General features: G+C 48.8%; 1 protein-coding gene across 1 annotated transcript in view; it reads right to left on the reverse strand.

Annotated features, from left to right (window-relative positions):
- Positions 1 to 642: 642 nt before the first annotated feature.
- Positions 643 to 24,903, reverse strand: part of TGFBRAP1 (transforming growth factor beta receptor associated protein 1) — a 74,224-nt gene continuing 49,963 nt past the window's right edge. Inside the window, exons 5-12 of the mRNA XM_044263765.1 lie at positions 18,533 to 18,615; positions 15,300 to 15,641; positions 13,118 to 13,175; positions 11,144 to 11,287; positions 9,100 to 9,243; positions 8,380 to 8,539; positions 6,008 to 6,441; positions 643 to 3,271 (exon numbers count right to left, since the gene is read on the reverse strand). Coding sequence (XP_044119700.1) covers positions 3,095 to 3,271; positions 6,008 to 6,441; positions 8,380 to 8,539; positions 9,100 to 9,243; positions 11,144 to 11,287; positions 13,118 to 13,175; positions 15,300 to 15,641; positions 18,533 to 18,615 — 1,542 coding nt within the window. The 3' untranslated portion in view covers positions 643 to 3,094. The remainder of the gene's footprint in view (positions 3,272 to 6,007; positions 6,442 to 8,379; positions 8,540 to 9,099; positions 9,244 to 11,143; positions 11,288 to 13,117; positions 13,176 to 15,299; positions 15,642 to 18,532; positions 18,616 to 24,903) is intronic.

Here is a 24,903-nt window from a genome sequence, read left to right on the forward strand (position 1 = left end):
GCAACCTGAGATATGGATGCCACCCGACACCTCACCTTTACTGTCACCCACATGTATTTGGACTCTACCAGCCTGACTGCCAGGCACAATAGGGTTACCGCTGTCAGGGGTTCTCCTCAGGGCTGCCACGGCACCCAGAATGGAATAAGAAACACAGCAATGTGCTGTGAAATTCATTCCACCGCGTTTCTCACAGACCTGCTACGAACAAGATTCTGTGGAAGTCAAATGTAAAAGGTGAAAGAAAGTTCTAGTCCTTGACTCTGTTCAGAGTTAGAAATCCAAGGGCAGCAGGCTTACTTAAAGAGCGTCTGGCTACGAGGTGAGGTATGGAAGAAGCGACCAGAAATCTCCTCTGCTAAAGACCTTAGGGTAGTGACTACTGTGAAGGTAACAAATGTCAAGGGGCACCGTGAGAACATGCAGGAGGTACCTTCAGAAGTAGAGCATTTAAGTTCAGTCAAGTAGGAACAAAGAATTTGAGGGGTGGCCGGGGAACGTCGGCTTCAGGTGCTAGGAGGAGCCATGGGGTCCGGGTGAGTAGGTTCCAAAGCTCCTCCGACTAGGTACTGTGCAGGTGGAAGCCATCACCCAGCTGAGATGATTTTTATAAACACATATAAAAAAATTACAGAAAGAACAAAGACTTAAAAGAATTTTAATAAAATTAACAAGTTTACATTTGTACATCTTGTGTATTTGGGACCTGACCAGGGGTGAAGGGTAAAGTTGCAAGGACAAAGGTTTCCAGAGGGGGAAAGCAAGCAAAACGCAAGGGCTATCGTAGCTGTGTGACGGGCCTCGGTTTGACGGCGTGACCCCATGGCCACCTGAGCTGCTCTGGACTCCTGACCTCAGCAAGCACATTCACCAAGCTCAGAGCATGAACTCTTCGGCTCTCAGGCCCATTGCACCACGCCCTCAGGGGCACGGCCACGTCAACACCTGACAGGCAACGGCAGAGAAACAGTTCCTCAAATTCAACAGTATTTATTGCCCATAGAATATGAATGCCAACTGGGTTCAGTTCATGCTGTTTTAATTAGAGTGGTTACACAGAACCTAATGAGGGGAGGAAAGGGTTGAGCAACGTTCTAATTGTTCTAGTCAACGCCACAGTCACAAAACAGCAGGCCTTTAGAAAGAACCATGTATTTATTTTAAAAATCTGATTTGTGAAAAGGGCCCGTGGGCGTCAGACAAAGAGGAGAGCAAGGTACGGTTCTGAACATAGGAGATGACTTGACTTTAATCCCCGTCATTCTAAAGGATGACAAACGTTTCAAAACACTGACCCATGTTCAGAGAGAGAGCGGAGACTAGTGTCCCCAATTTAGGAATGAGCAATCACAAGGCGCTCTCCAGATTGTACCCACTTTGTGTCCAGTGAAACAGTGCTTTCAGCGGTGGGCTACGGCACGTGCTAGGGACCTGCTCTCTGAGGCAGAAAACGCCACCTCGCGAGTCGTCATGGTAGCGTGCGCGGTGACAAGGCCATTCCGTAGCAGTCATCCACAGCGTCGATTCACAACTGGGCTTCTACTTAGCCCCCGTCGACATCGTATGTGGCTGAGTCACAAGGAGAACTTCTTCATCGTTGATTCTTTAGCTGGAGACGCAGCTAGGGAAGAACGCAGGCGCGCTATTGCTTTCTTGTGCCACTTAGAATCGCTGAAGGAAGAAGATGACTGACCATGATTAGTACAGGAGAACACTGTTTCGAGAACGGACCATGAATTCTTTGGCCCCTGCTCTGTCAGGCTCGGGGTGACGGCGAGGGGCTGTATCCCAGGGTCCTCCCCTTGTGACACACACAAGCTAATGCTTGCTTTCCCGGCATTGTGGCAGGGGGTACAGTGTCTTGTGTGAGTTCCGGACAGAATCATTCATCCCAGTGAAGAAATTCAAAAGAGGGCAGTGAAGTAAGGACAACTTCGGCTTCTCCGCGATGTCTGGCAGAAACACAGTGAGTCCCCCAGTCTGTGGTGAACAAGAGGGACCCCTCCCGTGGGTTCAGGAAACCTCAGAGCAGGCGTGTAAAGTGCTGGGAGGTAAGGCAGCCTGACTGGACTTCCTCATCGGGGTGTGCAGAAGCGCCCGGCGGGAAAGATGACATCTCGGTCACAGGCAAGGGCAGTTGCCACCCATTGCCTGCCCCGCTGAGGGTGTGAGGTTCAAACCGGCCTCTCGTGAAACTCCACGTGGCTTGTGCTCATAACGTTTCCCTTTTCATTTCCCGAGCGGTCAGTAGGAGGTACATTTTAACAGGAAAAAAAAAAATGTCCCTAACGGATACAACAGATAAGTTTCCAAAGAAGAGAAAAACTGCAGAGATGACAGAACTTCAAATAACAGTTTTTAGTCAAACATGGCCATCATGGAGTTTCAAAATCAGCAGGTAGCGTGACAGGACAGGAAAGTGCCGCAGGCCTCCCTCCTGTCTGCTGTCCTCTTTCAGGTGGTGGGGGCGGCAGCTTGTCACCTGGGCTTTAGCACTTTCCGATGAGTCCTCTACTTCCCCGAGAGGGGTTGTTTGGGTAAACAAGGCAGAATCCTTTAGGGGTTGAGAGCCATGGGAAGTAGGCAAGAACAAAGACTCCCCCAAGGTCAGCCGTTTCTAAGGGCAAAGGCAGAGCCCACGAGGTAATCCTGGAAACAGCCCCCAACCCCCCGCGCCCCCTAAGGCCGTGCTCCTCACCCTGCCCGGGGACAGCTACATGTCTGGGCCACCCTGAAGCAGACATTTCCAGTGCAAATGCATTTTTGAAGACCGAGGCGCAGGGGCGGGGGCAGGGGCGTCCAGCTTGTCTGGACGGCATGGGGAAGGCTCATTTTTCTCTCAAAGTAGACATTTGTTTGGGATTACTGTGTCCCGGGACGGGCGAACCCTGATGTGTCTCTGTTTCAGGATCTCCTGCGAACATTCAGGGTGGAGTGGTCAGCAGCGAAAAGCCCCTGTTTCACATTGACTGCAGTCTCCCAGCGCCCAGATGTCACTCCCTGGCTGACACCAGTGCAGCGGCTTTCCGCTCTCTGCACCCAGCAGGCTCGGTAAAGAGCTCAGGGTCCTCCTTGCGCCCTCCGGTGGGCCTCTTCAAGTCCGAGCACCAGGGCCGGGGGAACTGGGGTTCGTGTGTCTGCTGGCGGCACAGTGGGTGTGGACGAGCCCACCGTTTGGGTATCTAACAAACACAGGCTCACAGAAGGGATTTTGGCACATCTGGCAGAGCTTTTTGTCCGAGAGCTGAACTGAGCTTCCTTTCAACTTCATCTGGAAAAAAAAAAAAAGAGTTATACCACAGCAGACACACGTCACCCTACAGATCTCGAAATAGAACATTAGAGGGGAAAATAAACAAAAACATCCCAAGTAACTGGAGAAGTAAAAATAATAGTAATAAAATTTTTTTTTGAAGATTTTATTTATTTATTTGACAGAGACAGAGACAGTCTGAGAGAGGGAACACAAGCAGGCTTCCCGCTGAGCAGGGAGCCCAATGTGGGGCTCAATTCCAGGACTCTGGGATCATGACCTGAGCTGAAGGCAGAGGCTTAATGACTGAGCCACCCAGGCACCCCCTCCCTCCAACTTTTTTAAAAAAATGCTATGGAACTGCTTTCTTGTTTCATGAAAAGTACTTGCTGCTTGCCTCACCTAGGCATTTCTATGCAGACCCTCTCTCAAACATTTCCTGAGCTCTGAGTTTGCACAAGGTCTGTCAGAAAGTGACGTCACGTCCGAGCTGGGTAAGCCCTTTAGATGATCTAGTTCCTGGGTCCTCTCATTTGCAAACAAGAAAAGTAAGGCACAATAAGGGACTCCATCAAAGCCATATACAGTCTATTGGAGGCACTGCCCTGCCTGGTTCTGGGAAATATCCTTTCATTTGTCTAAAGGTCACTAACCAAACCAGGCTGTACCTCCCCAGACCCAGACTGATAAAAAGGACTACAGTTCTGCAAGAAGCAGCCTTCTTGTACAGTTCACTGGTGACTGCGCAGGCAAGTTGGCCTACCGGCAGGATCAAACCCAACTTAGGGAAGTCACCCTGTACTCCTCAGTTTTCATCAATCCTTCAACAAACGTTTAACACCTTTGAGACACTGGGCTTGGCTCTAGGGATACTGAGCTAGACAGCTGAATTCCCTTCCCCCAAAGAACCCGGAGTCTAACAATGAAGGGAGATGATGGTGGATATGTGCACGGAATGTGTGGGTGGGCAAAGGAGGGGATTTCCTGCTTGAAGGGGCAGGAAGGTTTCACAAAGGAAGAAATTCTAAGGCTGCATTGTGAGCAGGTGGTCAGCAGGCCCCAAAGGAAAGGTTAAGACTGTGTCAGAGGGAACTGCAGGTACCAAGGCTGTATGTGTCAAACAGTCACATCAAGGAGGTTCCATATGTCCTGGGAAGCAGGGAAAGATGGAGAGGGTCAGGACAAAGGAGGGGAGATGGGACATTCCAGGCCTCAACTCCCCTTCTAGAGAGTCATGAAGGCTTCCATGTGAGAGGGCCACATCAGGTTCCCGCTCTGGAAAGATCCCTGGGCTGACTGCATGGAGTGTGGGCCTCACAAGAGAGAAGTCTCCAGAAGGGGATCTATACTGGGGTTCTGTTGTGGACTAAATGTTTATATCCCCCACCACCTCCCAAATTCCTATGTTGAAGCTCTGATTTTCAATGGGGTGGTATCTGGGGCCTCTGGGAGGTAACTGGGTGGGGCTCCCAGGATGGCACTGGGGCCATTACAAGGAGAGGAATAGAAGTGGCCAGGATATGGAGAAGAGGAATGCTTGTGCACTGTTGGTGGGAATGCAAACTCGTGTAGAAGAGGATGGAGGTTCCTCAAAAAAGCAACAGAACTACCTCGTGATTAGGCAATTCCACTTCTGGGTATTTATCTGAAGGAAACTGAAACGCTAACTCGAAACACTAACCCCCAAGTTCACTGTAGCATAAGTCACAATAGCCAAGGCGTAAAAAAGCTTAGGTGTTCCTCGATGGATAAAGAAAATGCAATATATTTATATGATGGAATACTACTCGGCCATGAAAAGGAGGGAAAGCTCACCATCTGTAACAACATGAATGGACCTAGAAGGTATCAGCAAAGTGATATAAGTCAGACAGAAGAAGACAAATACTGTATGATCTCACTAATAGATGGAATCGTTAAAAAAAAAAAAAAAAGCCCAACTCACAGAAACAGAATGGACTGGCAGTTGCCACAGGTGGGGGCAATGGGTGAAGTGGGTTGAAAGTGGGATGTGACGTAGACCATGGAATCTACAGTTAACACTACCGTATTGTATATTTAAAAATTTAAATTCAGACACTAACCCTTCCTGGCTAAGAGAACGGATCTCAAAAGTTCTCATCACAAGAAAAAGACCTATAATTATGTGCGGTGACAGGGGTTAACCAGACATAGTGTGATGATCACATCACCACACACGGAAATATCAAATCATTCTACTGTACACCTGGGACTAATATAAAAAAAAGAAGAGGAAGAGAGACCAGCACTTGCCCTCTCTGTGCCATGTGAGGACACAGTGGAAGATGGCTGTCCATGGCACTGGTTCCTGCAGCCCAGCCCACCAGCTGGGGACCTAGAATGTGGAGGTATGAGCTGGCCTGGGATCCACGTCTGGGCTCTTCATGTGCTATGTGACTTCCCTGGGCCTCAGGGTATGGGGAGAATGGCAGGAGACACTGCATGAGACAGCTGAGATGATGACCTGACCCATGCTGCCCGGCGTAGGACGCTGCCTGGAACACCATCCGAGCATCGCCGTCTAGCTGGGGAGAAGAACGGCACCTGCCAGTCCAGCTCCCACCTCTGCTTCCACATACCTGGGCTTTTACGTGAGCAGAATCAAGTATTTGAGGTGCTGAAGGTGCAGAGAAGATGCACCCGGAACTACTGAAATAGAACGTGCCCCCTCCCCCCGAGCCCCCCACAACTGGGGTCTAGAAGCCGGCATGACTGGCCGGGCCCAGCTCTCACCTTATCGTACTTGTAGATCAGGTTTTCGGACTTGGCCAGGCCCAGAGCCACCTGAGTGGTCCTGCGGGCATGCACGCTATTCCGGACGGCCCCGGTTAGGAATGGGCGCAGCAGCTGCACCGACCAGCTGCCTGGCAACAGCGGTAGGACCCGGGCGGCGTCGAAATCAGCCGCGTGGTGGTTCAGGAGGTCCGTGGCGGCCACGGCCAGCTCAGGCGCGGCAGGGCCAGGCTGGAGGTACATGGCCAGCAGCGTGTGGAAGAGCCGCTGCCGGTATGGCGGGTCCCTGCCCTCAGAGCGCCACAGGCAGTAGTCCTCGGCCGCTGCGAAGTCCCGCAGCTCGTGCACCAGGATGCGCAGGGCCTCCTCGTGCTCCTCCAGCTTCCCGTGCAGGATGGCGCTCTCCATGGGAAGCCCGGCACCCCGGGTTCTATCTGCGTGGCAGCAGTCTGTGGTTAGAGCCAGCCCCGGCTTGCCCCCCCGCCGCCCAGTGCTCTCCACTCAAGAAAGGGCAAAGCGTGCCCAGCGACCTAGGCAGTTCACACAAGGCTTGCTTGGACCTCCGTGCCACAGAGCTGGGTGTTTCCAAAGGGGAAACTCCCTACTCACAGGGAGAGCCTAATGGCAGAATACACATTTTTAATAATGCTTAGCGACTGAACAGAACAAATGACCTGTCATCCTGGTAGGCCCTGGCGAAACCTGAGTATCACGGTCACAGGCCTCCAATTAATCTGGCATCGTTCCTATTTTCCCAGTACAGGATCTTTCAACTATGGCAAAAAGGCACTTTATTGATTTAAATTCAGACACTAACCCTTCCTGGCAAAAAAGTGCCGTGAACCCCTTTATTCCAATTTAAACTATATTTCATGTGAAGGAGTGTGGGTTCCTGTCGTTAAAAATCCCTATTGATGTGACTCTAAAGCTCTTCTTTTGTTTCTTCTGCAATCTGAGTTTTTAGGCTGTATGGAAAATGACACCAACCCATAATTTTTAAAAATAGGACTTATTTCACATAATTTTTAAAATAGGACTTATTTCAACTTATTTCGTTGTGGAAAGCATCATAATGCACGCCAAGCGTACTGACCTGGGCCCGGCACACACAGCCACCAGTCCTCATTATTCAGATTCCGTATTCATGAATTGGCTTGCTTGCCCAAATTCCCATGGAATCTCCAAACCAGCAGTCACAGGGCTTTCAGGATTATTCGCGGACAGGCACAGGCTGGCACACAATTGGAGCCACCGGCCATGCACGGTCCCAGATGAGGCCCTGTGAGGCCATTGAGGCACTGCCTTCTTGTGGCAGCCCTCATTCTGCAAACAGTCCTCTCTAGGATTTACTCAGTGCCACAATTTTTGAGTTTTCGTGCTTTTTCTCTTGGTGACATTGCCATTTAAAATGGGCCCCAAGCACAGTGCTGAGGTGTGGCCTCATGCTTCCAAGCACAAGCGGGCTATGACATGCCTTATGGAGAAAATGTGTGTGTCAGCCTGAGCCAGAGTTCTGCTAGCTCTGAGTTCAATGTTAACCAATCAACAGTACCTATTAAATAAGGTGTCTTAAACAGAAGCACTCGTAAAACAAGTTAACGTACTGATGGGTGATGAAAATGTTGTGATCCGCGGTTTGCAGGAACCTGACCCTGTACTTCCCTGGGAGCAATAGTTCAGGATTCAGTAATTCCGTGTTCGTGGAGAGTTTATAGAATGTTAACTATGGCAAATGATGAGAATGGACTGTAGGTAATAGTCAAAAAACTGTCAGTGCCATTAAAGTCAAAGAAATATATTATTAATCCCAGTAAAAACAAATCTGAAAATTCTATGATGTCAAATGTATCAAGAAACTAGCTAATTCTACTGGGTGTGCGCACTGTGCTGCCTCGTGGCACTTTATACAACACAAAAACCACAGACTCTGCAACCCAAGGAAATGAAAACCAGGCTCCCGTCCAAGATACCTGCCTGCCTTCCTATGGCTCAGGGCTCGGTGACAGCCCTGAGCTGGGGACAGTGCCAGCTGGCACAGCCTGGTCCAAACACTGGTGCCATCAGAATGAACTGGGATTCAAGCGTGCCGAAGCCGAGTAAGGCAGTTTAAATGAAGGCACGCTCAACAGATAAGACAGACTTCCAAACTCCCTGGGCAGCTTTGTGTCATCAGCTAAAGAGCCCACGTCTGTTTGTAGAGGGCGGAGGCCTGAGAAGCTTCACCCTCCCCTGCAGACAGGCTGACTTAGGGCCAAAAGAGGCTCAAGGACTCCCCCCGGTGGATCCAAGGAGAGACACCGGAGCCTTAGTCAGCTCCTTCCCTCCTTGCTGGGGCACGGGGATGGAGGAGAGACCGGTGAACCGCCCCTCACCTATCAGCAGGTGCACTCGGTACAAATCAGACTTCTGGAGCAGATGCTGGAGCTTCAGCTGTGTGTCTGTGGCTTCTGCGGCCTCGCTGCCAGTGCCGGACCTCTGCTGCAGCACCTTGTCCAGGTAGAGGAGGGCCAGCTGCGTGTGGTACTCTTCCTTCTGTGAGAGACGGGATTCCAAGCCGACGGCATTTACAGGCGGGAACCTGGAGCTCCCCGAGCCCACGGGAGCTCCCAGACCAGGACCGTGGCGCCAGCGGGGCAAGCCGGGGCAGGGTCTCAGGGGCAGTGAAGAGAACACACTCACCGGATGGAAAACATCTAGAAACTGCCATCCACAGAAGGCAGACTTCACATCCGTGAAAAAAAACATAAAAGGGTCGTTTCTCACTTGCAAAGTGAGGGCCCCAGGATTTAGGTATTTTCCAAAAACGTGCAGCTTCTCTCATTTCCCTTAAGGATAATTTTTAAAGGAGGGTAAAGAAAAGGCCACATGTTCCTGTAATCTTCGGAAACCTCCAGTGCCCTAGCCCATCCACGAGGACAGGCTGAGCAACCAGGGTGCAAGGCACTGAAAATACATTAGAACATTTAAAACAGCTCCATTTAAAATACTACATTAGAACCATCTGCCAACAGGCTTCCTAGTTCCATTCTGTTTCTGAAAGCACAACTGTGGCGTGGCAGCCCCCCCATGTTCGTCCAGGTCCATGGGCTCACCTGCAGCCTCCTGTCTATGACCAGATGTTCCAGGTATCTGGCAAGGGCTGTAGGGTACTTCTTAAGGCAAGTGAGTACTCTGTCCGGATTGAAACTGTTCTGCTGCTCATCCAAAGGTCTCTTGGTGAAAACCTGAACTCCAACCTGGAAGAAGAGCAGCAATTAGCTAGTACTTTTTTCGAGGGCACTGCCCGTTCATGTTTGGGTAACATTGTTGTCAGAAACATGGGGATACACAGGGGTGCCTGGGTGGCTCAGCCGGTTAGGCGCCCAGCTCTTGAATTAGGCTCAGGTCATGACCTCAGGGTCGTGAGATCGAGCCCTGCATTGGGCTCCATGCTCAGTGGGGAGTCTGCTTGTGATTCTCTCCCTCTGCTTCTTTCCACTTCTAAAATAAAGCTAAAAAACAAAAACAAAAACATGGGGATACAGACAAAACAGGCAGGGTGGGACACTGACAAAGACCAGAGCATGACACAAAGATAGGAAAGGTGATCTAAACTCTGAAACCTCCTCCTTTATTCTCAAAGGGTCAGAAATAAAAGAAAGAAACGTTTGTTGGTAGCAGGTTTTGACAACCCAGGATGAAGTTTTGACAACTTCATCCTTTGCATGATGAAGATCATTCTCGGATGAGGGTCACTTGCTGAGCAGTGAGTGACAGAATGTGTACAGTCCTGAACGTCCTGTAAACCCAGTGCTCTGCACACAGCCCCACGATGTGGCTCATCTGTGCACACCCACTGGGGCAAGTTTCCGGATAGCCTTCCCGTGCCTGTCGAGTGGAGCTCGCTGTGGCAGACCCGTCTTCTAAGGAAATGTGAATGGGTCAAGTAGGGGAGGAAACACACACCATTCCTCCCCGGGCAGTCACGGACACATGCTCACTGTAGCTCACGCAGACCCACACCCCATGGGTCACACCACACAGCTACCCTGACTGTGAATTTTGAGTTTTGGAAGCCCGGATTGGTACTGTACCAACAGCGCGACCTAGGGAAGTTTCCAGAGCTCAGCTTCGGTTTCCTCGCCTGTAGTCTCTACCCCGTGACCCTGCTGGGATATTTAACAGAGATGACGTACGTTGAGTGCCTGGCGTTATCATCAGGCTGATACCATCTATCAGAATAGACAGAATTCTGGGAATGATTCGCTGATGCCATCTATCAGCACTGGGAAGAGCCCAGCGCTTTTGACAGCTTTGGGTATGCACACAGGCAAAGTACGATGGAGTAAGAAGTACATGAGCCCACGGTCTCAGACCTCCAGGTCAGACAGCACCATGGAGGACATACGCCAGTGGAGATTTCAGAACAGCGGATGTGACAGAGAAAACTCTATGTTTATGTTGAAGGTCCTACGTCACAAAGCTAAGTCTGTCTCTCCAAGGGGAGCTGAGGAAATATTCCTGTTTTCAACAATGAGAACCAAAATGCCATGACTATCTGTCTTCCCGTCATCTTGGGGCTTCACTGAGGAGTCCTGAGAATGTTGTGCCTCCTCCCTCCCCCACAGCAGCCCCAGGTGCTTCCTCGGCGTGTTTCCTCCGTGCTGTCCCTTCTCAGCCTCCTGGACAGCAAGGACACTCAGGGCTCCCTCCTTCATACAGACCCTCAACTTCCACACCAGGGGCTGGGGCACAGAGATAGGACAAGGGTGGGCCTGCAGTGGCCTGGTATCCACACCCTGCAAGGCGACAGTGCATTGAAAACGGAAGTGCCACACTTGTTCAGGTGTGGGGAGTCACATAGACACACACATTTTTCAGAAGACGCTAAGAATGTGACCTGGCTATGCTTTCTCCCCTTCTACAAAAACATGGCCTGCCCCAGACAAAGAAGCAGACCAGTGCATCTCAGAAGGACGGAGATGCAGAACTTTCCAAAGAGCCGGGACTCCGGTGGAGCAAGGAGAGGTATTAGAAGGGAGCACACTACAGACAGGGTGAGGCTTGTAGCCTGGCGGCTTGTTTCTCACTGAAAATCAAGTCTTCTATTTTTGCTAACAGCCACCCCCCATAAAAGAGCATTTATGATGCACAAACCTCTTCGCTTTTCTGCAGGACCCAATCAGCATACTTCCACACGAGTTCCTGGTCTAAGCTATAGGTAAGGAAGTCGACGACATATTCGTACAGGTCCGAGCGAGTGGAGTCATGAATGTCCCCATTCACGATGTTCACCCAGAGCTGGAGAGGAGGAAAGAAGAAGAAATGGAAAGTTACATACCCTTTAGAATTAGCTAAGGAGGGGCATATGTTTACTTATTTGGCCTTCTGATACTTGAAAGTGGTAGGACAAATTCTGAATGCCCAAGTCAATTTTAAGGTTTTGGGAGAAATAAAGCCATATATGTAGTAGATGTGGTCCAGGAAATCAAGGAGATAAAGCCGCGGATTCTCTGTCTTTCCTTTCTAATGACAGCGCAGTAATACAAATAGGAAACACATCATACAGGAAAAGGTAGATGTATTACAAATGTTTCTTCATGAAATAAACGATCACTGACAGCATCTCGACACAGAACAAGAAATTCACCTGCCTCCATCCGCAGGGCGTTTCTACCTCCCCCATCAGAGGAATCCTTGACTTTGAAGTCTCTTGTGAACTGTGATAGTCAGACACCATGTCTTCAAAAATACTGGTCATTCTGTCCTCTGGTGTTCTGTCTGGTGCATGGGGGCTCATGAGAGCTGCCAACAACAGTCCCTTGCTATTTCATCCAGAAACTTCCCTGTTGTGTAAACCGAACCTTCCTTTCGGAAACCCAGAATGGGGCCACATCAGAGGGGGGCGGGGAGGTGGAGGCTGCCCCACATCCCATACCACATCTCCTGTACCCCATCTGCTGGTCCACCACGCTGCACTTTAGGACCATGCTACTCTCGAGAAGCCCAAAACACAGGGCTGGCAATGTCGTCTCTGTGATCCTGGTATCAGCATGGGAACCTTTCCTATGGTACCAGTTTCCTTAACACTGACATCCTCACACCAAATAAGCTAATCACACATGGAAAGTGTTATTATTTTTTACAGCAGAATTCTGCCACATATACAGATTTCTTTTGTATCACTTTGATTTTGCCAATCCCTCCTCTCTCTATGGCTCTGCTGATGTCACTATTACATTTACATCAGGCCGTAATTCCTACAGCTGCATGTTTTAGAGTATAAAAATATTGCCCTTGATGTCCAAATCTACTGAAGCCATTGGGGTGCATGTTGATGGAAACCAGTTTTTGTTTTTTTTTTTTAAACCTTATCTGCAATCATGTTACCATGACAGTGACAGCCCAAGGCTGACTTTAGCTTGGAGACAGTGGCTAATGTTCTCAGCCACTCACAGAAGAAAACAAAAAGGCCCCTGAGGAAACTGTAGCACAGACTCCAGTGGAGAACAAGTGACAGAAGGAGAGGATGTTTTCTGACCAGTCACAAGCTGCCTCACAAGAGAGGCAAGACAAGACAGGAGATGAGATGAGTGTGGCATTTTATCTCCAGCACAGTATCTCTGCCAGGGCCACCTGGAATAGCGGTTCAAATATCTGTCCTACCGCTGAGCAGGGCTGGGACCCCGGGTAAGGGACCGGCCTCGACTGGCTTCAGTTCTGTCACAGGTGACATGGGGAGAATGATGTATCCTGCCCACTGGCAACAGTTACTGTCATCAACGATGGAAGTTCCAAGCAAACGGCTGTCCCCAGGCTTAATTTCCCAGTAAGGTGGTGACGTCACAGGCCTGAGGGCTCAGCAATCAGTTCGTTTTATTTCTTAAATTTTCAAAAACTCAGTCCTGATAACATCTTTGAAAGAATTGTAAAGACAAAAAAAAGAAAGCCGTTGGCTGACATTTCTCAAGGAATTCACTTTCTAAAACAGTATATTAACTTCCTTCTGTAGAAAACGTTATAGGTCAGGCAAAAGCAGTCTCTATCAACTTGGGAAATTTTTTCCCCAAGTTATTCCGAGTTAAAGGATAGTGATGTTTAAAAATCAGGCTAAAATGCTTTTGAACTCACCTGAACAGCAGCAGCATCTTGGTTATTATAATGATAGAGTAGTCCAAGTGCAAAATACCTGAAAGAAAACAAGGAAGTGAGTATGCTCTCTCCCAACCACCTGCTGTGGCTGGCACCCATCCAGTGACAGGCCCCTGGTCCCTCTGGTCCCCTATACTTGGTTCAACTCAGAGTTCAACAACAAATTTTCAATGCCAAAGAGATCCTCATTTCTGTTTATTTATTTCTGGTATTAAAACATATGCCCTGGGCGCCTGCGTGGCTCAGTGGGTTAAGTCGCTGCCTTCAGCTCAGGTCATGATCTCAGGGTCCTGGGATCGAGTCCCGCATTGGGCTTTCTGCTCAGCAGGGGGCCTGCTTCCCTCTATCTCTCTCTCCCTGACTGCCTCTCTCTCCGTCTACTTGTGATCTCTCTCTGTCAAATAAATAAATAAAATCTTTAAAAAAAAACAAAAACAAACCAAAAAAAAACACATATGCCCTACTGGGGTGCCTGGGTGGCCCAGTTGGTTAAGTGTCTGCCTTCAGCTCAGGTCATGGTCTCAGGGTTCTGGGATGGAGCCCCGCATCGGGCTCTGTGCTCAGCAGGGAGTCCACGTCTCCCTCTGCCTGCTGCTCCCCCTGCTAGTGTTCACTCTCTCACTTCCTCTCTCTCTCAAATAAATAAAATCTTAAAAAAATAAATCAATCAAATGCACGTCCTATCAACTTCCAAAAAGGATCATCCTCAAGTCTAGGACAAGCTAAAAAATAAAATCCTAATTATACTACAGAAAATTCTAGGACAAGCTAAAAAATAAAATCATAATTATACTACAGAAAATTCTATTTGGATTTGCTTTATAATTTCCTCAAATATTGATATAATTTTGTATCTCTTCAGGTGATTACTATTAACCCAACATGAAGTGTTCAAAGAATACTCAGAAGGTGTGTCATCCGAGCTATTACTGAAAGACGAGGTCAGCAATGTGAACACGAACAAGAGCAACACAGGCCCACAGTACCCAGCCAGCGCAGAGATCAGGTCAGGGGGAGTCCAGGGAGGGCACCCAGGGTTCTAGGCCCTGAGTTTCATTTCAGGTTCCGTTACTTTGGGACTGTATGGTCTTGAGCAAGTGGAATGCCTACCGGCCCTCCGTCTTCTCACTTGTGTGTGGAAAACGTTGGTGATAATATGGCATGGCTGTTCCAGCCTCCCCAGGTTCACACGGTGCCCTGCTACCCATCCTCCCCATCCCCAGCTGGTGACGGGAACAAGCTGACCCGGGGGACATGTTGGGTTGCCCTCCGAGAGCGAACTCTCAAGGTATTGAACTCTTTGCTGGAGTCTGCCTCTTCTCCTCAGCCTTTCGGGAGGTTAAGCCGACTCTTTGGACCCCACCACACCCCATCACTACCACGAGGCATCAGTGTATTTTCTGGTTCCTGAACAAAGCAACTCCCTTCCACAGTCTATCTGGGAAACTGAGGGAAAGTGTGGGGAAGAGCCAGTACCCACGCAGAGACAGGATCTGGGTCTGTGATGCCCGTGGTTCCTGTGGGCTTTCGTCAGTCCTTCTATCATTCCAAATACGTAACAAAAATGACAGAGGAAGAATCTTATTCCTTAAAGGAGTCTAGGGGTCATCCAACACTTTTAAAGAACTCCCTCACCCCCCAGCTGAACCCCATACCTGCCCAGAAGAAAGCAGTAATGGCTCCTACCCAGTCAGGGACTGTGGGTGACTGCCCTTGTGCACACGGCAAGGATACAGCTGTCTACCAACTCACGCTCATGATGAAGGCAGAGTTTTAAGCCATATGCATTTATCAACAAGATCAAGAAGTCTCCCTTTTAACCTTTTTACCCAGCTGTCTATCTATCTGTGTAATCTGGCTGTGAATGACTAAAGCGCGCTGCAAATTTTACCAACATCCACATGGTGACGTCCACGGGTGAGCCCTACGTGGAACAGTACAGATGGGGATGCTAAGAATCACTTCATGCACTGACTGGGCCTATGACGGGCTGTGAGAGCGTATGCTTTCCGAGACCTTCCAGAGTCTGCAGACTCTGCCAAGGTGGGTTTCCAAGCTGGGGGGTGCCCAGCTGTCACGGGAAGAGTCTTGTGGGGCCTGAGGCACAGCGGCTGCAGCACCTTCAAGGGGCCCTGGCTGCACATGGGAAGGGAACACTTACTTGTTGTGCTTCTCCAGCCAGGCAGCGCTGTCGGTGAGGAGACAGGAGTTCTCGGTGACCAGGAGGTCCAGCAGGCTGTCGTGGTCAGCCTCCGCGTACAGCTTGAGCAGGGCCGTGTCGATGTCCTCTTTGTAGCCATTGGCGACCTCTGTGCTGCGGACTTCGTTCAGGTAGCTCATGAGGAAGCGCTTACACTTGGCCATCTTCTCCTGGTCCCCCTGGGTCAGCTGGTGCAGGTCTGCGTACTCGTGGAGAGGAGGGTGGGACCGTGTGAATGAGGAGGAGGTGGGCAACAGGAAGGGGTAGAGAGAGATCAGCTCCCGGACATCAAGCTGGCCGCTTCTGCAATTACAGTGTCAAACTAAATGAAGCAAAAAGAGAGAAAGAGTACACATAGGCGCACAAAACAACACGGGGGGTGGGCACGTCCACACCCGCTCGCGGGGAGCTGGGTGTAGGCGGCATGGCAGAGCACGGCGCACTGTGGGCCCCCACGCAATTCCAGTGAAGCACAGAGCGGGCCGTGCAGAAAGACACACGCACCGCCGGTGCTGACATGAGTATCGAGACCCCGGAGAGGGTCCTAACACCATGGGAGCAGCAGACTCCCTGGAAACTAAGGCCAAGAAAGGAACGCAGAGGGAACACAGCACTGTCTGGTCAATGGTGAAGGACCGTCCTTCTGAAGCCAACGCTTCTCCTGGCACCAAACTATAAACAGGTTTGCTCACTGGTTCAAAAACAAGGGACTTTGCCAGAAGGTGACTTAGTTTCCTCATCAAAGATCCTATGATGGGAGCCGCGGGAGCATTCGTGAGGCTGTTTCTGTGGTGACTCTCAATGGCCTCTTAGAGCACAAAGTTAGGCCACAACTTGGAGCAGAAGGTTAGACCACAACTCCAGTGGTATCCTAACTGTGCAAGGCCATGGAGCCCATCTGGTGACACTCCACCTCTGCTTTCCTGCTGGCCCTGTCCCCCGCTGTGCCCCCGGCCTGCTCGTCCTGTCCACTGTGATAACAGCCGCAGCATAAAGGAGCTGCAGACCTCAATCCTGGCCCTGGAGCAGCCCCACCAGGGGTCCCTCTTGCGGAAGTAGACGCAGGGTTCCCAGACATGAATGGGAACCCTAGGTTGGGCTTGGAGTCTTCACTCCCGGCAATGTACACGACATCCACCTTCCTTCAAGTTTGGACAGTCTCTCCTCCTCCCCGACTTCCATCCTCTGGTTCTCCTTCCTTCCACTCCTGCCCTCTAGTCACTTTCCACGGTGCTGGGCGTCTTTAGGATAAACCCCAGATCTCTGAGCACAGCATTCTGGGGCCTTCCCAGCTGCTCCCAATGCCCTCACAGCATCGGCTTCCACCACCCCTCCCACACTCTGACGCTTCAGCTCCACCCATCACCTCTCCGGTTTACACACTTCACGCCTGGCCTCTGCTGCCCTGTTCCTTCTGCCTAAAGCAAAAGCCCTCATGGCAGCAGTTGTGCTCCCTGGGGGACACCGAGCCATGTCTGGGGATACTTCTGATCACCACTGGCAGGTGCTATTGGCACTGAGTGAATAGAGGCCCAGGGTTCCTCCGACGCATTAGGGAGAGCACCCCTAACAAATTATCTAGCCCAAGGGGTCCAGACTGTAAGATTCTCAATTTGGGAAGCTTCTCATCATTTAGGATGCAGCCAAATCCCAATCCGAGCCGTGCTCTGCACCCGCCCTCCGAGTGCCCCACGCCCACTGCAGAGTGGCACCCACGCTGCTGCCCGGCGGGCCCACGGCCGCGGTCCATACTTGCACGGGTACGCCAGGAAAGCCGGCGGCAGTCTCACCCCGCACTCTGGCTCTGATTCTTGGGCCAGGTCTGCTTCCCGGGAGGAGTGCTGACCTCACTGCACACGAGGATGGGCTGTATCACGTCTCGGGGGACAGACACAGAGCAGAGGGGCCCACAACACAAGTCCCACAGAGGTTTTCTCTTGGGTGCCAACCACAACGTGTTGGCACTTGTGGCTTCTCCACCAAACTGAGATGGAATGCAAGGACAAGTCCCACATCAATGAGGAAAAAAAAACCCCACGTAACTAGCAACGTCTGCTGTGGGCGCAGGAAGGGAGCACTTGCCTTGGGCCTGCCTGCTTTGAGGACCAATTCTCTCGGTCACATTTTGACAATGGAGCAGCCGTCAGTTTATGTTATGAAGGGGTTGAAGTGTGAAAGACAGGGGAGCCTTGTATTAATGACTGACAGAACCCACAGCTATTCTGTTAGAAAAATCTGTGAACTGTTCTAGGAACAGATTATGACCACTCGCCCACTGTTCCAGATTAACCCATGAGAAATGGACCCAAATGAGAAGGTTTTTGACGCTGCAGGGACAGAACAGGCAGGACAGAAGAGAGCAAGGTCCACAGGGACGAAGAACCTACATGAGTCCCCCAGTTACTGCTCCTGCCAAGAACAGATGAGAACACACACAGAATATGACCTAAGTATAAGTTAGAGGGGGCATGGCTATTCACTAAGTGACTCCTTCTTGACTCAGAACCCTGTTCCCTCAGCCCCCAGTGTGACAGAGCAGGAGGCCAGAGAGGTGGTGAGTCCCAGAGCCTGTGGAACAGGCGGCGGACAGCATGCTCCTGAGCCGTGCTCTGCTCCGGCCGCTCCCCAGATGTGAAGGATCTGTTCGACGCTTTAGACACCCTTTATCCTTGAGATGGCTCTAAAACATGCAGAATCTAGTCTAGTTAGACGGCCTGAAAACTCAGGTCCTAACTTGTCCTTACAAATGTTTCCTTGTGAAGTCTTAGAAGGAGCAGTTTCTACCAGTCTTCCCAGGGGCACCTGCTCTATTCCTAAACTTCCGATTTTCCGTAAAATCTCTGAAGAGAAGGAAAAGTGAGCAAGAACAGCATTTTTCTAGGAATCCCCTGCATTACTGAGTTCACTCTAGGACTCCCTTCTTCTCTCTCCACAGGACTGTTATGGGTGCCTCCTCCTCCTCAGCCTCCACCCTCTTCGAGACACAGGGCAGGTAAACTGAGGCTAGGGAGTAGGGGAGAGAAATGAGCTGTTTCTCTCAACTGTTGGTGGGTGCTGTTGTCAACAAGCTTCCCCACTTCCCCCTGAAGCACAATCTAACCACGGCAACAATTCCCCTCACGGTATCATGGTAGAGATGGTCTTGACCACAGAAGGACACATGGGAAGGCTTGCTATCAACACCTCAAATTTACCTGAAGAGCTCTTTAGCTTCCAGGAACTGAAGTTGTGCAAACTGTATAAACCCGGCCTGCTGCAGGATCCTTCTGTACATTACCTGCAAGGAAAGATAGGTTGAATTCATCTCGATAGACCCCGCAAAACCTCGCAAAACCAGCACAATGGGGAGAAACTTTCTGGTCAGAATGCAAACCCCAATGTTCAGGATTACGCAGAAATCAGAAGCTATAAGGTAAAGAAAAAACATGGCATATATGAGATTATTTCCAATACAAATAGATTTCTGTGCATGTGTGTGTCAATGAACTAACTCTGCATTCCTGAAACAAAGTTCTTCTCTATTTGACTATTCTTCCCTCTCCAAGGATCTTCCCCCATAAATCTCATCCTCTTCCCCAATGTGTCCTTTTATCTTCTGTCCTCCTCCTCCTTAACTCATAGGGCTAGGGGGACAGCTTCTACTTCTGGTAGCTCAGACAGAGAGCAACAGCCCCAGCATCTCTACAGGCCCAGAAGCTGCTCCCCGTGCTTCCATTCCTCTGGAGCTGACACTTCACTTCTGAGTATCCCTCAGAGCACAAGGCCAATGCCATTTAGTCAGCAGACAGATAAACCCACATGCTTTCCTAGTCCCTCTCCTGGAGGTGACTGGCCCACGGTCACACTCCCCAGGCAGAATTCCTGCCATCAAGCTGCCAGTGATCTCGGTTTCAACCAGAATTGCCCAGATTTCCCTGTCCATGGAACTTTCTTCTCATGACATCCAGCAAGAGCAAAGGGCACTCTAGAGAGCTCTCCTGTAGTGTCTTAACCCCGCCCCCTCCTGTCGCTGTCCAGCTTGGTCAGTGCTGGAGCTGCAAGCATCCTTTGCTTCAAGGAGCTCTTGGACATGCCTCTTCGCTCTGTTCATACTGGTACCATCCCACAGTCAGGTGGTCACCTCCTCACGATCAAAGACTCCAATCATATTTCAAACCCTGGGAATTCAATTCCTCCACCCTCCAACCACTGTGCTGTCCTGTGAGCCGTGAAGTCCTTGGCGGTATGGCACGTACGTTATTCCTCTTCGTAGCCCCACACCCCGGCATGACACCTGCCACTCAGGAAGGCCTTCTGGATCTGAAGAGCTATCTCCTCGGTATTTGGGAACTCAGATGGAGGGACAGTTAAGATCTTAGCCACAGTTCGTGAAGTTGTAAGTGGCTGAGCTGGGATTTAAAAAGCAGACCTTTCGGATTCTAAAGCCCAATTTTTTTCACCCACTGAGTCACCCAGGTATACAGCAGGCAGTTAACACTGCTACCAACTGAAGAAGAGAGGGAAGTGGAGACAGTTGGCACCTAGAGACCATTAGTTCCGTTCCCTTACATCAGCTTTTAAAGGGACTTTCGCTGTAGTTTTAAAAAGTTCTCAATAGTGTAGCATTTCCTCCCTCTCCCCACAGACATTCCCTGAGAGAAGTCAGAAAAGGCAGGTTGCTTTTTCATCTCCTTACCACTTGCCTTTACCTTTCTTCCCTGACAGCAACCATGTGTGGCCTAAAAACTGGCCTATTTAATCCCCCCAACAATAAGCAGACAGGAGTGGGTTCTGTTGTACGGGAATGACAGCTCCATTTCTGGAAGCAGATACGATGAAAACCATCCACCTAGCAGAAAGGATAAGAAGCAGCCATCATCTGCAGTAGAAGAATTCTTGATCTCCGGCCTGCTGATGAGAAATCAGCCGAATCATGATTTACTCCACGTGGTTGCAGGACTCAAATGCCATCTACTCTTTCCCTTCCTAAAGGGAAATATAAACCACTTCTGCAAACACGCCCCATCTCCAAGAATATGGGCTTATTTCTGTATTCGAGTTTGCGAATGCTAGAGGCAGACTTAGAAGAAGCATGCAAAGAGATCCCGTCATCCTGAATAGAAGCACCTAGACGTGGAACCACAGAGGCTACACAACACACCACTGACTCAGACCCGCAAGCACCTGATCAGAGACTTTGGCAAGCACAGCTGATTCCTGGTGCTCTGAAAGTGACTGTCTCCTTGCCAGACCATCCCCTCTGACTGACAGCTTCTCTGGCCCTCCACACAGGTGAGGCGGGGTTACAGACCTGGAGTCAGGGAAGCCAGCAGAAGGACAAGAAAGATGGCCATGTGAGGAGAGAGAACAAGAAAGTCTGCCACTGTTCCCCAGTGGCAGAGCTAGCACAATGGAGTCTTCAGCTGTCCTTTCAACTTTCTGACTTGTCCCTTGGCATAAGGCAGCTATCAGAAGTCCCAGGCCAAGGGCATAAATTAGCCCAACAGAGCTCTTATAAGTACCACTTGATATCTGCTCTGCGCAGAGACACAGGGCCCCCACCAGCCAGGTGGAAGAGGTCACATGTACTCTGGGAGCAAGGTCAAAGTGAAGTCAAATCCTGTTTCTACTATTCTGTTTCTGAATTGTCATGCCTTGGGTAACCAGAAATTTTGTGAAGCAGAAGATTCTATTCTATTCTATTTACAGAGAGGCTTCTTTTTAAAGGGCAGAAAGCCCACTTCTAGAGTCAGGCCTGGATCCCCCTCCCCCGTCAAGGGCACTGCTTTTGGCTTTGCCAGTGGGCCCATCTCCAGGAGGGCAGGGCGAACGGGCACACCCGCTTCCTACCAAGGATGACTGCAGGTCTAGTGCAGAGAAACCACCGGGTGCGGTCATTACACGCCAGATACAAACCATTACAGATCCAGAGTACAGCCTACTCTTGACATGAGACTACGCATAAGATTCAGGTTATAAGGCCCTATAAGATCAAGAAGACTTGGGCTATCTGGTACATACATATCATTCCTGTAAAATGAGTACAACCCAACTCTAAACAAAAATTGGTATGAATGTTGGACTTTTAATTGTATTCAGACCTTCTCTTGTAATACATACTGCAGCAGTGGGTTTTAGGCTTTTAAAAAACTTATTTTAAAACTCTGCTCACTTAGTTACTGACTAAATAGAAAGACCTTTCCGAAAATACACAGTGAAACAGTTGTCCCACCTAAGTGGCCATGACATTCTCTCCTCGTTCAAAAGGCAATCCATCCTCATTAAGTTTGGACACAAATGTATATGTGTATGCACATGAGTGTGTGTTTATTATAAATACTGATATATACAAAATATACATAAAAGAGTATTTACATGTCACACAAACACACACACATGTATATACACATACCTACATATGTAATACAAATCCATAATGTATAAAATAATGTATTTTACATATACCCATTCTTGGGAACTCACAGAAAGATAGTAATAAAAATACATGCTATATGGCCTCTTAGGGATCACAATAGATATTAGTGTATTAAAAGCTCTGAGAAATCCTCCAGTTAAGAAACCTAGTTAGCGCGGGACGCCTGGGTGGCGCAGTTGGTTGGACGACTGCCTTCGGCTCAGGGCGTGATCCTGGAGTCCCGGGATCGAGTCCCACATCAGGCTCCCAGCTCCATGGGGAGTCTGCTTCGCTCTCTGACCTTCTCCTCGCTCATGCTCTCTCTCACACTCTCTCTCTCAAATAAATAAATAAAATCTTTAAAAAAAAAAAAAAAAAAAGAAACCTAGTTAGCGCAACTGTGTAAAACAGAACCTTTCTGCCCTGCACCCACCCCCATCCCAGAGCCAGGGTCTGGTGACATGCAGACTAGAAACCCTGCCCCGGAATCAGTCATGTGACAGATATGCATGCAAAGCAGGAAAAGTGGTCAGTTCCACAGACAGGACAGTGAGGGCCAGCAGGTGCAGGGGCCGGAGAAGAGGCCTGAGGAACTCAACATGAATAAGGAACCCTACCCAAAGCACAGGTCCTGATTCTTGCAAAGGATACACGAAGAAGAAAAATGACATTCTAAATACAAAAGCCCCTTGCTCTTGGATTTTTTTTTCTTCACACCCGTACATGTATTTTTTTTCTCCTGTATTTTTTAAGATTTACAATGGAAGTGATGCATTCATAGAGCTCAAATTTCCAAACATTCAAAGGGGTTTAATGAAGAGTCTCCCTCCCACCACAGTCCCAGCCAGTGGTGCTCCAGAGGTAATCGATGCTATGAATTTCTGTGCAGCTGCAGAAATACGTGATGTATTTTAAGTTAACTCTGTCCCCCATTATAGTAGCACTCTCTACATTTTTAATTCATTGTCTTTCAGAGAACCGTCTGCCTCAACACATAAACTCCTTGGTTCTTGTTCCTGGCTGCGCGGTGTCCTGACAGCCTGCTAGACCACAGCGCATTCATTTTTATTTTTTAATTTTTCACTTTTTATAAACATATATTTTTATCCCCAGGGGTACAGGTCTGTGAATCACCAGGTTTACACACTTCACAGCACTCACCATAGCACATACCCTCCCCAATGCCCATAACCCCACCCCCCTCTCCCAACCCTCCTCCCCCCAGCAACCCTCAGTTTGTTTTGTGAGATTAAGAGTCACTTATGGTTTGTCTCTCTCCCAATCCCATCTTGTTTCATTTATTCGTCTCCTACCTCCTTAACCCCCCATGTTGCATCTCCACTTCCTCATATCAGGGAGATCATATGATAGTTGTCTTTCTCCGATTGACTTATTTCGCTAAGCACGATACCCTTTAGTTCCATCCACGTCATCACAAATGGCAAGACTTCATTTCTTTTGATGGCTGCATAGTATTCCATTGTGTATATATACCACTTCTTCTTTATCCATTCATCTGTTGATGGACATCTAGGTTCTTTCCATAGTTTGGCTATTGTAGACATTACTGCTATAAACATTCGGGTGCATGTGCCCCTTCAGATCACTATGTTTGTATCTTTAGGATAAATACCCAGTAGTGCAATTGCTGGGTCATAGGGTAGTTCTATTTTCAACTTTTTGAGGAACCTCCATGCTGTTTTCCAGAGTGGTTGCACTAGCTTGCATTCCCACCAACAGTGTAGGAGGGTTCCCCTTTCTCCGCATCCTCGCCAGCATCTGTCATTTCCTGACTTGTTAATTTTAGCCATTCTGACTGGTGTGAGGTGATATCTCATTGTGGTTTTGATTTGTATTTCCCTGATGCTGAGTGATATGGAGCACTTTTTCATGTGTCTGTTGGCCATCTGGTTGTCTTCTTTGCAGAATTGTCTGTTCATGTCTTCTGCCCATTTCTTGGTTGGATTATTTGTTCTTTGGGTGTTGAGTTTGCTAAGTTCTTTATAGATTTTGGACACTAGCCCTTTATCTGATATGTCGTTTGCAAATATCTTCTCCCATTCTGTCAGTTGTCTTTTGGTTTTGTTAACTGCTTCCTTTGCTGTGGAAAAGCTTTTGATCTTGATGAAATCCCAATAGTTCATTTTTGCCCTTGCTTCCCTTGCCTTTGGCGATGTTCCTAGGAAGATGTTGCTGCGGCTGAGGTCGAAGAGGTTGCTGCCTGTGTTCTCCTCAAGGATTTTGATGGATTCCTTTCTCACATTTAGGTCCTTCATCCATTTTGAGTCTATTTTCATGTGTGGTATAAGGAAATGGTCCAATTTCATTTTTTTGGATGGGGCTGTCCAATTTTCCCAACACCATTTATTGAAGAGGCTGTCTTTTTTCCATTGGACATTCTTTCCTGCTTTGTCGAAGATTAGTTGACCGTAGAGTTGAGGGTCTATTTCTGGGCTCTCTATTCTGTTCCATTGATCTATGTGTCTGTTTTTGTGCCAGTACCATGCTGTCTTGCTGAAGACAGTTTTGTAATAGAGCTTGAAGTCCAGAATTGTGATGCCACCAACTTTGGCTTTCTTTTTCAATATTCTTTTGGCTATTCAAAGTCTTTTCTGGTTCCATATAAATTTTAGGATTATTTATTCCATCTCTTTGAAAAAAATGGATGGTATTTTGATAGGAATTGCATTAAATGTGTAGATTGCTTTAGGTAGCATAGACATTTTCACAGTATTTATTCTTCCAATCCAGGAGCATGGAACATTCTTCCATTTCTTTGTGTCTTCCTCAATTTCTTTCATGAGTACTTTATAGTTTTCTGAGTATAGATTCTTAGCCTCTTTGGTTAGGTTTATTCCTAGGTATCTTATAGTTTTGGGTGCAGTTGTAAATGGGATTGACTCCTTAATTTCTCTTTCTTCTGTCTTGTTGTTGGTGCAGAGAAATGCAATTGATTTCTGTGCATTGATTTTATATCCTGACACTTTACTGAATTCCTGTATAAGTTCTAGCAGTTTTGGAGTGGAGTCTTTTGGGTTTTCCACATATAGTATCACATCATTTGTGAAGAGTGATAGTTTGACTTCTTCTTTGCCGATTTGGGTGCATTTAATTTCCTTTTGTTGTCTGATTGCTGAGGCTAGGATTTCTAGTACTATGTTAAATAGCAGT

The sequence above is a fragment of the Neovison vison genome, chromosome 8, assembly GCF_020171115.1.
Source record: "Neovison vison isolate M4711 chromosome 8, ASM_NN_V1, whole genome shotgun sequence".
NCBI lineage: Eukaryota > Metazoa > Chordata > Mammalia > Carnivora > Mustelidae > Neogale > Neogale vison.